Genomic DNA, 17,042 nt, shown 5'->3' on the forward strand with positions numbered 1-17,042 from the left:
AATCTGTACTACTTCGTCATTGTTAATGATTGCGAACATTTTTCATAGCGCTGCATATTATTTCAATGCACGATAAAGAGAGAAACTCAGACAACGAGGACGGTATGTAAAAGAGCCGCATTATTTTATTTTACACAAATTTAGAGGAAATCGTGTAATTCGCCTTTCAAAATAAACGTTTACCTTTTTAATAGGAAAAACACTGATATTGCTTACAGCCAAAAGAGAAATATTGATATAAAAAGAAACTGGTTTTTGCAGTATTTCTGAGCATCGCATCCATTTAATCCAAATGTTGCACATCATGAAAACATAAATAAAATTAGGTTGAACCTATGTCAATAGTGGCCCTGGCGTCTGGAACTTACTGCAGATTTAATGGACTTGTTCAAAAAAAATAAACCTAAAACTCATCTTTTTTTTTTTTAAACCTTTAGTCATTTTTTGTTCAGTTGTTGTTTGCTCTTTTTGTTCCGTTAGGAAACTCTTTGTGATGTGTGTGTGTATATATATATATATATATATATATATATATATATATATATATATATATATATATATATATATATATATATATATATATATAATTATTATTATTACTTTATTTTTTTTTTTTTTTTTACTATGACCATGAGGTGATTTTGCAGACACTAATCCTGGCAAGATTAGTGTTATTGAATGATGGGCCACTTGTGAATAATGTTTTTCACCATGGGATGGTCTACAGCAGGGGTTCTCAAACTTTTCGTGACAAACTTTTTACTTTTTAAAAAATATACAGGGCTCAGTGGAACTGTGGGTAGCGCTGGTGCCTTGCAGCAAGAAGGTTCAGGGTTCAAATCCAACCCTGGGTCTTTCTGCATGGAGTTTGCATGTTCTCTCTGTGCATGTGTAGGTTCTCTCCGGGTACTCCAGCTTCCTCCCACAGTCCAAAAACACAACTGTTAGGTTAATTGGCTTCTCTAAATTGTCCTTAGGTGTGAATGGTTGTTTGTCCTGTTTGTCTCTCTGTGTTGCCCTGCGACAGACTAGCAACCTGTCCAGGGTGTACCTCACCTCTCGCCCAGTGAACGCTGGAGATAGGCACCAGCAACCCCTGCAACTTAAACGGGTTAGAAAATGGATGGATGGATGGATATAGAAATACACCTAATATTAGAGATTTGGTGAAGATTAGATCCCCATTCTTGATGTAACTATTGTCATACTTCCTAATTTTAGCTGATTTGGCTTTTACCTTACTCGATTAAATGGGTGGAGTTAAATATTTGTCAATTGTGTTACTCAGCTCAACCCCGACGCATCCTGAGCTGTGCTTCCTCAGACCTGACAACATGCGTTTCACTGACCCCCAACCCGTGGTTTGCAGACATCCGGGGGTCCGGGGATGCCAGATTTAGGACCGCTGGTCTACAGTACAGTGGTGAATGGAGGCGGGGATTTGGAGGAGTGGTAGCATAGTGGTTTGAGAGCGGGCCACATGCATCCTGGAATGGCAGCCCATTGCTCCCTCAGGGACAAATAAAGATGATTATTGTATAACCCTTAGACAGTAGGCAGCAATTTCTTCTCTAAAGTCAGCGGTGATGTCTTTCAGCCTCGGTATTAGCACACAGACCAGAAAACAATCCTTTGTCATCATTCTTCTACCTCCGTGGCTGACAGTTGGAAAAGATGCTTACTTGTCTACCGGACTGATTTATATCCCATCAAGTTTTATTTCCATTACATTATCTTGACTTTTTGGATACTTGTCTAAATAATTTGACAAACAGTTTATTAATGAACAAAATTCAAGCAAAGTTTCAGTTAGGGCTGGACAATGTAGAAAAAAAGCATATTGATAAAACTGAAATCGTATTGATCGATATCGATAATTATCAACAAATTTAAAACATTTTGAAAATATTTTAAGTGTAACTCTGGCCATTTTATGCTGCTGCTTAGTGACCAATTTGGAGATAAAGAACTCACAAACACCGAATTCAAACTCAATCCTTTATTCAATCAACTTTTTACCAAAACTGCAAGTATTTAAAAAAGAAAAAAAAAAAAGAATGTGTGCTCTCTGAACTCGTTGAAGGGGGCGGGGCTTAGTGACGAAAGTTCCTGGGTCTGCATTGAGATTGGTTAGGAGGATGTAATGACCGTAATATTAACCTACATGGCTAGAAAGCAAAAGGAATGAAAACTTTATTGACCCTTTTAATGACCCTTTTTTTTCTATCATCGATATACGTCTATCGATCGATATATATTGTTATTGAATTATTGTGAAGCCCTAGTTTCAATTGAAGAAATGTATACAAAGCAAATGTATTTTCTGCAATAGATGGAACTCCTCAGTAAAATATTTTCATACCAACAAAATGTAACTTTTTCAAGCCACTAGTTTATTCTAAAGAGCGAATCACATAATTCCCTCTAATTTGTTTTTCAAACAAAAATGTTGCCCATTATGCACCCTCCTCAATATTTAATTTCTCATTTAAGAATGCATTAAAATATAATGCAACACCATCATAAAAAAACTGCTATAAATACAGTTGAGCAACTAATGATTGAAACAAATATTCTCACAGGTGCATTTAGTACATTTTAATGTTTCAGGGCTGCACAGTGGCGCAGTGGGTAGCGCTGTTGCCTTGCAGCAAGAAGGTCCTGGGTTCGAGTACACCCCTGGGTCTTTCTGCATGGAGCTTGCATGTTCGCATGCACATGTTCATGTGCATGTGTGGGTTCTCTCCAGGTACTCCGGCTTCCTCCCACAGTCCAAAAAACACTCCAAATTGTCCTTAGGTGTGAGTGTGTGCGTGATAGGTTGTTTGTCCTGATTGTCTGTCTGTGTTGCCCTGTGACAGACTGGCGACCTGTTCAGGGTGTACCCCGCCTCTCGCCCAGTGAACGCTGGAGATAGGCACCAGCGACCCCATGAGGGATTAAGCGGATTGGAAAATGGATGGATAATGTTTCAGTATATGAAGCAGAATGGAAAAAGCATTTTTCCTTGTCACCAGGTGTTCATGCAGCTTTTTTGGTGCTAAAATAATAAAGCAAATTAAGTTTGTTAAGATTCTGGTTCACTCACCAAAACTGTGCTAACAGTTCTTTTTTGTTACCTGAGTAGAAATCCTGCCTTTAGAGGAGCAGGCGAGCCAACAGGCGGATAAGGAACATTGGGTAATTTGGAGTCAATGCTACGCTCAATGCAGATATCCTTCAGTCTTGCCACTGTGTTGAACTAGACTAGCAAATTGCAAAACAGTTGATATAAGGTGCCTGACTTCACACGTGGGTCAGAATTTTACCCCGCCACTTTTAAATTTCTATGCCTTGGCTTGATTTTGCTCATAGTTGTCTAAATAATTTAAATAAATGTTTGGAAAACCTGTTTTTTTTTTTAATTGGGTAAAGATTAAATCGGGGTTTGATGCAGGAAACCACAAAATCGGGAGTTCTTCTGGAAAGATTTTACTTTGAAAGGTCTTACAGGAAGTGCCTTTTTCTAACAGAGCATCTTGACAGAGGTCCACCGCACCCACTGGAAGCTGGAGGTTGCCTGGGAAGCTGGAGCATCCCAGTTTTTCTGTCACCAGTGAACAAAAACACTCACAGCCTTGGGTGGCCCTGCTGAACAGACATGGGATCCAGGCGGGGTGAGAGTGGCCATTCATCGCTGAGTTAGCTGACTCTGGTCTCCATTCTATTGTATTCTATTTTTTTTCTATTTTTTTTTTTTTTTTTTAAATCATCAGCCCATGAGACAACACCATGGCTAAGCAGTACGATGTGCTCTTCCGACTCCTGCTCCTAGGGGACTCGGGGGTTGGGAAAACATGTTTGTTATGCAGATTCACGGACAACGAATTTCACCCCTCACACATCTCCACCATCGGTAAGACTCATGATTTCCTAATATTATCAGCTGCCTTTGCTGTTCATTTGAAAACAAAATGCTCTTTTATTATCTTTACTTTGAAGACATCCGCAGCACATTCCTTTTCTCATCTTATTTCAGCATCATTTCCACTAATTTGACAATGAATAAAATCTAAAAGGGGGTTAATTCTGATTTAATCCGAGCATTGAATATATGCGGGGCTAAAGGAAATTAAATAAAACGGGGAGCGTGACTGAACTGATCATATGCGCCTTTCAGGGTGAAGAACAAACACTGGGAGGGATGGAGATGAGTTCACAAAGTCTGAGCACTTTGCAATAACAGTGCAACACTTTGCCAAACCACAAATTGCAGAATTTCCTGGACAGCAAATCCTGCAGAACCTCCACCACAGAGGAACACAGGCTTCAGCATCTGCTCTTTGTTGCTTTATTCTCGCTTTAAGATAGCAGCATGCAACAAACGAATCATGGGATTTTTACTGCTGCATATTACAGCAATTTATCTGGGCATCTCAAGGATTATTTCTGCCAAAACGAGCCAAAATCTGTGTTGGCATGCAGTTAAATAACTTCATGGCTTCTTACACTGCCAAAACGAACTAAAATTAGGTAAATTTTTTCTTGAAATGAGTGTATTTGCCCTTGATTTGAGCAGGTTTAATAAAATTTTCTTACAATGGACTAAGATTTTTGCACTTAAAATAGGTGCAACTCAGACATAATCTTATTTCAAGTGCAGTATATCGAATTATCTTATTTTAAGGGTAAAAATATTCATTCCATCGACAGATCATCTTATTTACCTGCTCAAATCGAGGACAAATTAAAGCCAACTAAATAATTTTTTTTTTTACTTTTTATTCCCTTTTTGCAGTGTTCAGCTCATTCTCTATTTGCACAAAAGTTTTCCCACTGGTAGATTTACCACCTCCCTGCTGAAAACTACTTCCCACTCCATTTGGTCTTGTTTGGGCTTCAGAATATCTGAGTTCAGATGATTTACTTGGCTTCATTTTGACACCCCCCCTGCATGCTGCGGCTGAGTCTCTTATCTTTTCCTTTCAGCGCCTGTCTTTTCTGTGTGCATGCATATTCAGGTAACCGGCTGATTTCCTTCCCTGCTAAGCTTCTTTTTGTGAGACTCTGCGGATGCCTCCTTCTGACATTGTTTTCAGTAATTGGGCACAACACGGAGAAGACGAAAATCCAGTCAGTGCTGTAGACGGAGGGCAGAAAACTGGGAGATTCTTCTTTGTTTTTGAACATTTCTAAAACGCACACAATAAACGGCGCATTTAGAAAATATTGTTGCGTGCAGACAATCAGGAAATTTTTTTAATTGTTGCGTTTTGAGACACAATTGTGACACACAGTAGTGGTCCTGTTTTTTAAATAGTTATTTCAGCCCAATAAAACAAGTCTTTATTTTCTCTCTAAATTTTGAAATTCATGTCTTTGAAGTATTCAGAATGATTTGTTATTAAACTATCTCAAGTGAGTCAAGGCTGAGACCTTCAGACATGCATAACACACATAATAATTAATTTCTTTTTAAATTATTTAGTTTTTTTTTTTGAATAGATAAAATCCAAACCGTTATTGCAAATCAAAATGACAGGGAAAATATGTACAGTGTCTTGGAAAACTTTTAATTCTCATTAAAACGTTCCTCATTTTGTCAAGTTACAATCACAAAGAAGCGTGGAGTCGATTGTGTTTGTGATTGTGAGTCAGTAATTTGCAGTACGCGCTTTTGCTGCAATTACAGCTGCAAGTATTTCAAGGTACGTCTCGCTTTGCACATCTAGAAAATTAAATATTTCTGTTTTAAGATTGTTGCTTTGTTGTAAGTTGAACCTCGGCTTTAGTCTGATAGCTTTTGTTTGATAATCTCCACGTATCCAAATTCCCAAATTCTGTTCCTCCAAGAACAAAAGCAGCCCCGCAGTTCCGGCCTCATTCAAGGTCGTGAAATTTGGGTCATCGCCGAAAGAATAAGACCCCAGATACAAGCGCCTGAAATAAATTTTCCCTGCAGGGTTGCAGAGCACTCCTTTAGGGACGGGGTGAGGAGCCCAGCCACCCAGGAGGGTTCGAAGTAGAGCCGCTACGTCCCCATACTGAGAGGAATCAGCTTAGGTGGCTCGGATATTTGTTCTGAATGCCATCTGAACACCTCCATTGGAGGTGGGGGGCCCTGGGTGCGGCTCAGGTCATGTTGGAGAGACTATTGGTCAATCTAAATACCCTCACAGAGTAAGGCTCTTCAGCCAAAGCAGAAGTGCGTCATAGGTCGCCATGATAAGTGCTGTCTGAATAGTGCAGTCAGTAATAGGAGGTAGGAAAAGTAGCCTGTGTGCTCTTCCTCCCTCGGCTACTTTAGCCTAGGAACCCTGCAACGTCCCTTACCGGCGCTAAGAAGCGTTAAGGCAAGACATACAGGCAAAGCCCACCTCATGGAAATCAACGAAAACGGCCGGAGAGAACAGAGCGCGCACTTTGTAGATCATTTTCGGAAGACTGTAGGCTGGATTCGACTCACATCATCCATGTGTGTTTCCGTTACGTAATGACATCGGAGTTAAAGGCTGTCCGAATTCAGCACAGCAGTCCGTGGCTCCTTTCCTCCTCATCAGGATACTGTTCTTACTGGTCAAGGAACAGGAGCTAGAAGCTATTATTAAGGGTATTCAGATGGAGCCTGTGTCTCTCAGCTGACCCCCAGAGGAGCTGGAGGAGGTGTCTGGAGAAAGGGGAGTCTGGGTGTCTCTGCTGAGTCTGCCCCCGGTCCCGGATAATTGGAAGACAACAAGTATGGGTTCAGTTTTGGTCTCATCTCATGAAAGTATTCATCAGATGAGGTCTCCTCCACCTATAATGAGATCAAATTGCCTGCAGGTGGACTGTATTTATTAAATAGGTACTTCTGAAGCCAAATGGTTGCACTGTTTTGTGTATCGGAGTGAAGGAGATTGAATGCAAATGCATGTATCAATTTCCTGTCACTTTACAGCCATGGGGTTAATTATATAATTATGGGGATGGTCTATCACAACATCCAATGAAGTTTTTAGTTATAACTTTGTTAACTTCGCATTTAATTATTCCATTTTCTATTTCCCATCCAAGTTTTTTTTTTTTATATAGCCTGGAGTTGCCTGTGCATATAATTAATGATTTCACTACAGAATCCAACAGCCTTAGCCAGCATTGATAAATCACCACATGTTTGCAACATCTGCAGTTTGCCATTTTAAGCCGTAGTCCTAGAGCACCCTTTGCAAAATTCACTGTGCCAGTGTTTTGTTGTAATCTTTCTTGAGCTTTTTTTTTTTTTTTTTTTTACCAATGCGATGAACTTTTCACCATCGCACATGCAGCTCTCCGGCTCTGATGTTGCGGAAGTGGTGAAGTCAAAGCAGTCGCAGCAGATAGATGCGTTTAAGGCAGGAAGTGTGGCCTACAGATCAGGCCAGAGGTTGTGTTTGTCTTTTACCCACAATGATTAAAACTTCAGTTTCCAATAAATACATTCTGTACTGGCTCCGGAGGGCCCACCGTCAGTGCTGTCCTGCAGAGGATCAGTATATAATCCTCCAACCTTCAGCGCGACAGAGGGATATCAATTTTCCTCCACGTGGACCCTCATCTTTCATCAGGCCACCCGACACTGCAATTACTTGTGTTCTGGTCTTATTATCTCAAAATCCACCAGGATATTTTCGTCTCTCAATTTCTGTTCATCCACCCTGCTCTAATTCCAAAACACAAACCCAAGAAGGAGCTTTATCTGCCAATAAGACAAGTTTTTTTTTTGCCTTTGAACATTCCTATTTCCTCTTTAACTGTCAGCAAATGCTGTGCAGCATACTCTTACCTGAACATTTTTATTATGTCTAAAAAGTTAAAAAAAATCTTATACATAAACAAAGTCTAAAGAGCCTTTGATTAAGAGTAGGGCCAGGCAAGGCAAGGCAAATTTATTTGTATAGCACAATTCAGTACAGAGACAATGCAAAGTGCTTTACATGATTAAAATACAGGAAAATAAAACAGAATATAAGCAAGTAGGAATAAAATGTAGAAACAAAATAGAACATCAACTAAAAAAGTTGAACTAATGCTGTTTAGGGCTGAAATTCCCAAAGTTAAAAAGTTTCCAAGGGAATAAACAGAAATTCAGGAGCGTAAATCTGGGATTGTTTTAATTTATTTATTTTATGTTATTCTTTTTTTATCTAATGCCAAAAGTAGCCCAACAGATTTTACTTTCACATGTGGAGCCTTACCGGTTTCACTTGATGTGTATGTGCAAGAAGCTTTATTAGAATTTATGCCGGGATTATTTAACATTTGATGTTAAATAGACACAAAAATAGGAAAATAGATGAGGGGGAAAAAAAAGAAGAGAAACAGATGAAGAGCGAAAGAGGAGAGAAAAGAGAGAGAGCAATATAACATCCTATGAGTCTGCTTCTTCGCCTGGAAAGAGAGATATAAAAAGAAAATTCAGGACATGGCGGTCCTAAATCCTTAAAGAGAACGCAACTGGACTGCTACTGTCGTCTATTGAAGATATTTCACCTCTCATCCAAAATGGATCTTCAGTTCTGATTGTTGATCAGAATTATCAGGTTAAAAAGTCAGAAAATCTAACAAACAGGCTCTTTAGGTCACTAACCGGGCTGTTAAGATCACGTCAGTGTTGGGAATGTTGATACCTGAAGCGGCAAAGATGTCGCCTCACGATGCCAAAATACTGCATGCCTTGTTTGGGTCACATGTCTGAAACATGTTGGCGTAACCATGACTAAAACAATTATATATCATGCAAGTACTGTTCTTCTATGGTATTCTTTAGTCACATGCTCATAGCACCCAGACTCTCTGCATGCACCGTGCATTTCTCAGTCTCATGCACGGATTTTTTCTAGAGCTCTGGAAAACTGAGGCCACATTTCTTGAGCCCAGGGCACAAGACTATTGAAGCCACACAGTGGAGCCCTCGGGCTGCGTTACGTGAGGACAATCATTACAATACAATCATTTGTTTAAAACACCCAATGTTCTATTTATTCACAAAGATCCCCATTATTTCCCCAAATTCCTGTTGAAAGTTTTCAGTTTGGAATAATCCAATAATTCCCCTCATTCTCATCTTCCGCTGGAAACTTTCTGGAGATTCACTTAAGTCGTTTTCAAGCTTATTCAAGACGCCTTCAGGCAAGGCCGGTTTATTCTATCGCACTATTCACGCACAGGTGTGTTCAGAGTGTGTGTTTTTGAAGGAAAAACAGAACAGGGAACAGGAACAGAGGTTAAAAAAAGCATACCAGCTGAATAAAAAAACAAGACATAATAATATAAAATGAGAAAATCTGGGCCAAGAAGAAGCTGAGTCATGAAAGAAATCTTACCGTTACCTGTAAAGGTAACCCCTGGCCTTTATGGGTAAGATATAGTAAATACAAATGTTTTTGGTCCAGATTTGAAAGAGCCAACAGTTTCTGCACGCCTCATGTTTTCAGGCAGTTGGTTTAAGAGTTGAACTAAGGGTGCATAGTCACGTTATTTGACTTTTTATGTGTTTATACGTCAGTAGCTCACTCTGGTTGCATTACAAAGTTTTTCTGAAAGATTATCACTTCCTGTTGGCGTATTAGTTGTTAGTTATTTTCTAGTTTTACGCTTTGTTTTTGCTAAATTTGTTCGTAAATAAAGCCTTTGTGTTTATTTTTAATAACATAGGAAGTAGAACTCTGCAAATGCGCAGCAGGGGATAACACAAGGAAGTGGCTAACAGCTATTAGCATATCAAGCGAAACAATGACGAATGGTCCAAGATCCAGTGAAAAAAATGCATGAATTTTTTTTATTTCAAGAGGGAAAATACTAGAATCTTACTGGGAACACAGTATGACCGTCGGTGGTCACTGAAGCAGACCCTAAACCTGCCGAGGCTCAGATGTGACCGCAGAGTTTACTGAATTCAGTAAATTTTCTGATATCAGGCTCTTAATTTGGCTGTAGATGGGTTTATTTAATTAATAACAGTTGGTCTTTGATCACAGCGAGCTGCCTCTTTACCGCGAGGCATTGCAGAGGGTAAGGCTCAGTCCGGCAGAATTTAATACTATTTTATTAATTAAGCAAACCGGCATTATGATAGTTCTGCAATACAGTCAGTAGATGGGGCCAAGTCTGTTTATATCTGTTCATCACGCTTGGCACTATATTTTTGAGGCTTCTATCTAGCTTCAAAAAGGACCTGCAGAACACTATCAAGATGGAGGCTTGGTGTCTATAGCTTTATTTTATCATGATCAAACAGTTTTTGTCTCTTTTATAAGGTGGCTATATACCTTTAAAATTTTCCTTCCTTGGAAGGAAACTGCAGAAATTATGGGTGGTTTAAAACTTTTGCGGTTTATCTGGGCTTTAGCTATTCTAAGATATTTATTGGTATATTGCATGGCATACAAACACTTCTTATTAGACTTATTTTCCAGAAACATCCATCCAAACAGCCAAGTCTGTGATCAGCTATGAAGTCTTTGAAGAGGACACGTCGTGCTGTTAAATCCTTCCCTTCAGTTTTATTTAGATACATTTTAATTTTTATTTCACATGTTTTAATGATCAAAAGCAGGAAGGGTCACGGGTCTACCAGTTCTGCGGTCCTTGTGCTGGGGGACGGTGTAATGAATTGTGTGGAGTATTACACCCGACAGCGGAACATGTTCGCTGATCCACTCGTAGCTTCAGCATCCTTCAGCTTGCACTACAGAATTGCAGTGAAAATTAAAAATCCCTGACCTTGTTTAGCAGCTCTGCAGCAAATGCTGTGATGTAATTGTTAAAAAATCCTAACGGGGGAACAGAGAAAACTGAACAGATAGAAAAATAAGACCCAAACAGAATATACAGAAACCTACGCAGCACCTGCATTCAACTCTTCTGTGTTCCTAGAGACTCGAGGTAAACCATAAAAGTGGAGAGAGTGGTGGCCTAGAGGTTAGAGCAATGTGCTTTTCTCCTGGAGGTTCTGGGTTTGACTCCCACAAACTGCCCCTCTGGATCTCTGAGCAAGACCCTTAACCCCAGAATGTTATATATAAGGGATAAAGCTGTGGATTTTGCAAGATATGTCCCCTTTAATAATGCACAATCTGCAAGCTTTCCTAAAACAATCTCATCTCTATCATACCACACTTCACAGGTGCTTCTCGTGCTGTGATGGTCTGCATCGAACTGTCCTTTGATTTCTCTGTCCAGATCGCACAATGCCAAAGTGCCCAGGTCTTTGACTGGTTATTGACTCACTGTTGGACCTATTTTCCTTTCAAAGATTATCAGTCATCATGATCAATTCCAAAAAAAAAAAGGTTAAAAATAAAACAACTGGACTTCTATTCTGATGCTGAAGACGTTTCGCTTCCCATTCAGGAAGCTTTCTCAGTTCAAAATGTCTGGAGTAGTGTGGAGTTCCCAGCTTTATAGACCTTCAGGCCTCATAAGGCCCGTTTACACTACACTTTTTTAACCGAGCCGAGACCAGTCCGAGCTCAGTAACCGAGATAACTCTTGTGTGTAAACGGTCAGCAGACTGAACCGGACCGCGCTAACCCTAACCGGACCGCGCTAACTGCGGACCAGTTCCCTAGTAGGTCTCGGCCTGTTTTTTTTTTTTTTCTGGCCCGGTTTTCTGATAAAGAGCGCATGAGCAGACCGCGTCATCCCCTTACAGTCAGCTGACTGTCTGCGGTTTTTCCGGCATGTCTGGCTGCAAGTCCCGATTCACACACAAATATCAGACATTCATAATAATACCAGCTTCCTTACCGTGCCACACGATTTCCAGAGATGATTCTGCTTAGCAGCGCGATGATCCTCAGCGTCTGTCGTTGTTTCCTGCGTCTGTAAATCCTTATTAGACGTTCGTTTGTCTCATCCACTTCCCAAAAGCCGACTCTCTCAAATAAATTCACCAATGGTTGCCTTCTTCCCCTGACTCTCCGCAAACACCGAAATATCACAATATCAAGCATAACATCCTGAATGTTACGGGCACCGCCGTTTTGTTTTGCTGCTTCCGCCTTCAATCCCAGAGAGCGGCAGTACCGCAGATCGCCACTAGGAGGCGAGGAGCAACCAAGGAACCGGGATAGTGTGGTGTGTAAACGGTCGTCTTGGCTTGGTAAACTGATCCAAGCTCAGACTGGTCTCGGCTCGGCTCGGTTAAAAAAGTGTAGTGTAAACGGTCCTTAAGTTTTTGAAAGTTGAAACCTGAGTCCTCCTCCTCCTCTGTTTAAAGTTGTTTTTTCTCGCTTTACGTAAATGGCTTCCTTTACCCCTCTCTCAAACCATCTCTTCTGTGCAAAATGTGAACATGTTGGTCCTCAAGAGCTTCCTTTGTCCTTGAGGTCCAGGTGGAGGGCTGAGTCTTGACCTGAGGAGGTAGCTCTCCTGTGTTGAGCCATGCGTCTGTGGAGAGGTTGTTTGGTTTCTCCAATATAAAGATCAGAACATTCCTCCCTGCACTGAACTGCATACACCTCTCCGTTCATCTTAGGTTTGGGGGTTTTGTCCTTAGGATGGACCAGCCTCTGTCTGAGGGTCCTGTTTGGTTTGAAATGTACAGGGATCTTGTGTTTAGAGAAAATCCTCCTGAGTTTTTCAGAGACTTCGGCAACATAAGGGATGACGATGTTTCTACAATGCTTGTTCTTCTCCCTGTTCTGTTCTGCGGCGTCTCTTTTGGATTTCCTTGCTCAGCAAAAATCCTCTAAACTCTTATGATTCTTATCTTAGTGACTCTTGGGTCAATCGATTACTCCGGTTGTGTCTCCTGTGGGTCTCCATGTTTCCATATGACACCGCTTGCCCAGTGACTGCTGGAGATAGGCACTATTCCCCTGCAGCCCTGTAAACACAGGTTGGTATAGACGTTAGTTGGACAACAAAACCCTTTTTCTTGGCACTTCTTTTAAGTTTAGGTTTGATGCCAGTTGGCACCGTCAAATGCATAAATAGGATTAATAAACTGTGATGACATGTTAACACAGACTTATTTAGTTGGTATTTTTGGTTGAGTTTGCAACAATGTGTGTCAGATCTTCGGGCTTACACCGTCATCTTTGTCCCGTCTGCCAAAAAAAACCTGAAATTAAACGAATCTGCAGTCATTAAAATGTGATTTTGAGTTCTTTTCAACCCCCTTGGCAGACAACCATTTTATTTTTACATTACCCAGGAGAGCTCTGTAGATCTTTGAGTGATGAAAGTGCCACACTTCAGCAGGAAAGAGAAAACCGGGCCCTGGATGAGAGAGCGGTTTAAACAGGACGGGTTCCACTCCTTCTGGGAGATTATCTGCGTGATTTTTTGAGCCAGGTTGATGGGATTTGCCTTCGTTAAAAAGCCTCGCTATCTCAGAGGCGTCAGCTCGTCTTTCCATGCTAAACTCGGAAGTTGTACCTGAGCAAAAGCGCTGGTTTCTAAGAAAATATAAAACGATCGACACAGAAAGAGGCCCTTACCGATTAAGGCGTCTCATTATCACAAAGCACGATGCTCCGGTCTTCAGAGTGCACATTTTTTCCGTCAAAGAGCTGCTCTTGTGAGGATTTAGTATCTGTAGACGGTTACACTGCTCAGTTTAATCTCCCTCACCTTCATCTCGGCGGAGCCATCCCTAAACTCCCTGCGGAGCCCCTGGCTGTGAAATCGGCCATAAAACATCACCTCTAGCCGTCTCTATCATATCAGTCTTTGTGGTGTTTGGGTCAGGGCCTTGTCGTACCCACTCAGCTGTCCGCCGCTCATCAGTCTGTGGGTTAGGCCACGGATCGCGGCCCCCACAGACAGTTATCGCCTCGTAAAGAAAGTGACAACAGATGAGACTGTTGCCTCAGACAGGCTTTTGACAGGCTGTTTAGAAATGCTGAGGCTGTGAGCTGATGATATTTCTGTAAAGGAAGGTTATAGACCCGGCCATCCTCGGTTCTTAGCCGTTTGCAGGAGATCTCGAGCACTGTCAAGTATTCATACAATGCGTCTCCACCTCCATTTTCTAATTTTTGAGGTTTTCTTCTGGCATGTGACTGTTAGAGCTTACAGATGCTGGAGCTGCAGAAGGCCGTTGCAACAGATAATTCACGAACACTGAGGACGCAGAGACTGACGCACTGAGATTGGACAAAATGGGCTTATTAATGAAAATGGGTCAGCCTAGTCACTTCCAGAATATGGTGGGACATTGTGGACCAATGTCATGCGAGGAAAACTGAGGCCATACGGTGAACTCCCTTGCATGGGGGAGCGTACACTCTAGCTTCTTTATAATGCTGATTTAAAGGATAATATCTCTGACTTCCTGATTTTACCCTTCCTGCATCGTGTTTATGTATGAGTGTCCAAAGCTGAAGCTGCAGCGTTCCTCTGGCTCGTTAGATTAAATATGTAAAAGCATAGTTTCTGTTTCAAGTAGTGTTGCACCGATACCAGTATCGGCTGGGGCCCCGATACCGCACTAAAATTGTGGTATCGGTATCGGCGAGTAGCAACAAATAGGGCACCGATACCATTTTGATGTTTGTATGTCACTTGACAAAGCCATGATGGCAATTATTTTACATCCAAGTAGTATGCGGTTCTTCATATATACACACACTTCCATTTCAAACAGATGGTATCGGTATGGAAACAGTATCGGCCGATACTGCACAGTCAGGTATCGGGTATCGTATCGGGGCCCAAAAAATGGCATCGCCGCAACACTAGTTTCAAGAGTCATTTTTCTTTTAATAAAGACATCAACAATAAAGGAAGACCGCCTTTCCAGGATAAAGAAGTGGGAGCACAGCAACAGTGTGCGGTTAATTTTTTACAAGACTTTGAATGTGATAGTTTTGTGATGTATTTCCAAAAATGTTAAAAAAAAAAAAAAACAACTGGACTTTTTTCCAAAGTTTCCCATCCAGAAAGCTTTCTCAATCAAAAATGTCTGTAGTGTGGAGTTCCAAGACATCCAGACATTTTGAATTGAGAAAACTTTCTGGATGGGAAAGCGAAACGTCTTCAAACTTCGTAAAAAAGTCCAGTTGTTTTGTTTTTTTAACTTTTTTTTGGAATGACCATGACATGGATGACTGAGAATCTTCACCAGCATTTTGTGATGTACAGTAGTCATGCTTTGCCAAACACTTCCCAATGTGCAGACCCAAAGAAGATGGTTTGTTTGTAGAGTATTACCCTCCATGGGTCCAGTGAAACAGTTTGTTTACACACGTAGTTGTTTCAGATGTTTCTTTGGACACTCCAGTTTTTTCAGGTACATCACTGCTTCATTTTTTTTATCCTAGTGTAGTCGACGAATTTTTGGCTTCAGCATCTTCACTATCATGGGGGTTGTATCTAAGTCTTTCAGTGTCATACTTCTGATAATCTAGTCCTTTCAGAATGTTTTAACGCTGTATTTGCGTTAAGAGTCTGTCACAGAGTGGTGCAAAGGCTCCACATGTCTAGTTATAGGAAAAGAAGGCCGCTTGTTTCACTCTGATGTTGTCAAGGTAGCTTTGTTTATTTCTGAGCTCCAAGGTTTTGAGTTATTATGCTATTGTAATTCATTTCTTTAATTTTCATGTTTTATATCAGTGCTGGCATTTCTCAGTTGGTTTTTGCTTTGCTCCTTACGGCAGGTGGTGCTTCACAGATAACGCCTGCCTTTGTTTCTTTATTGCCTCCCTAAGCGTTTAACCAGCACAGTGTGCTAAGGTTTCTAAGCTTTACCCGGTTACTGTATGGTTTGCTTCCAAGGAGCCAGGCTTTTTGAAAGCGGTCGTATCAAGTAGTACTTCAGGCATTTAGAGTAGAGTTTTCTTTTGGCTTTGTATTTTTCCTTACTTTTCGTCAAGTCTTTATAAAACAAACGAGGTAGGTTGATAATTATTGGGGGGAGAAACAAAAAGCACCAGTGGTGAGACGCTATCCATGGTAGATGAGCAGCATCAGACAGTGATGTTTTTGTTTAAAAAAAAAAAAAAAAAAAAAAAGCTTTAAATACCCGAGAGATTTCACGCTTTTAACTAGTATTTCTTTGCTAATCAAATTGTTGGTGCTAAAAATATTCCTTTATGTCTGTCAGAACTGACTTCTCAGTGAATTAGATTAACAATGAAAAGTTGACTTCTTCAATTGATTCAGGTGAAAAAGTGAAGCTTATATAGTATCTTAAAAAAGTGAGCATACTCTGCAAATACTTAACTGTTCATTTCATGGGGAAACACTTAAAATATGACACTTAGATACACCTAGTCAGTGGACAACTTTTTTTACAGTGTAAATCTGCTGTCCCCTCAAAATAACTCACAACCATTCTCGCCTAAACCGGCGGCAATACAAGCGAGCACACCCCCTGAAAATATAAATGTGCCCAAAATGTCAATATTTTGTGTGCTCATCATTTTTTACCCAGCACTGTCTTACCTCTCTTTTGGGCCTGGAGGAGGAGGAATGCCTTTACTCTTCCTCCTCCATGACGACATCACTGAGCTGATGGATGATGGACACCTTGCTCTCCTCCACCTTCTGTTTAAGGATGGCACAGAGGCACTGGGTAGAGTTTAGGTTTGGAAACACGCTGGGCTACTCCAGCACCTTTACCCTTAGTTTCTTTAGCAAGGTGGCGGTCGTCTTGGAGGTGATTTGAAGTCTTTATCCTTTTGGCATATCACCCTGCCACACCAGCATTTGTCTACTCACTAACCAGAGACGGCATCAGAAACGTCTTAGCTTCTGTTGGTCTGCCCCAGGGCAGCTGTGGCTACAAATGTAGCTCGCCACTGTCAGCGTGTGAATGGGTGACTGTAGTGCGAAGGGCTTTGGGGTTCTGTGGAGTTGAGAAAGCGCTACACAAGTACAGGCCCAGGGGTGGTTCTAGACAGGGGCCAACAGGGGCCTGTGTCCCTGTGGAACTGTTCCTGGCCCCTGTTATGGCGCCTGTACTAAAGACATGATATTAAATTTCTTAGGATGATAAATGCTGACAAAGATACCATGACTGACTGGTCATTTGGATCAGTTGTATTTTTTACGTTTATGGTTTTACCCAATAATAAAATAACAAAATAATTAAAAAA

The 17,042-nt window shown here is 41.0% G+C and overlaps 1 protein-coding gene across 1 annotated transcript in view; it reads left to right on the plus strand.

Annotated features, from left to right (window-relative positions):
* The first annotated feature begins 3,512 nt into the window (after nucleotides 1–3,512).
* rab15 (RAB15, member RAS oncogene family) overlaps nucleotides 3,513–17,042 on the plus strand; it is a 28,883-nt gene continuing 15,353 nt past the window's right edge. The window contains exon 1 of the mRNA XM_021323888.2: nucleotides 3,513–3,895. Coding sequence (XP_021179563.1) covers nucleotides 3,772–3,895 — 124 coding nt within the window. The 5' untranslated portion in view covers nucleotides 3,513–3,771. The remainder of the gene's footprint in view (nucleotides 3,896–17,042) is intronic.

This window comes from Fundulus heteroclitus, chromosome 15 (assembly GCF_011125445.2).
Source record: "Fundulus heteroclitus isolate FHET01 chromosome 15, MU-UCD_Fhet_4.1, whole genome shotgun sequence".
NCBI classification, from domain to species: Eukaryota; Metazoa; Chordata; class Actinopteri; order Cyprinodontiformes; family Fundulidae; genus Fundulus; species Fundulus heteroclitus.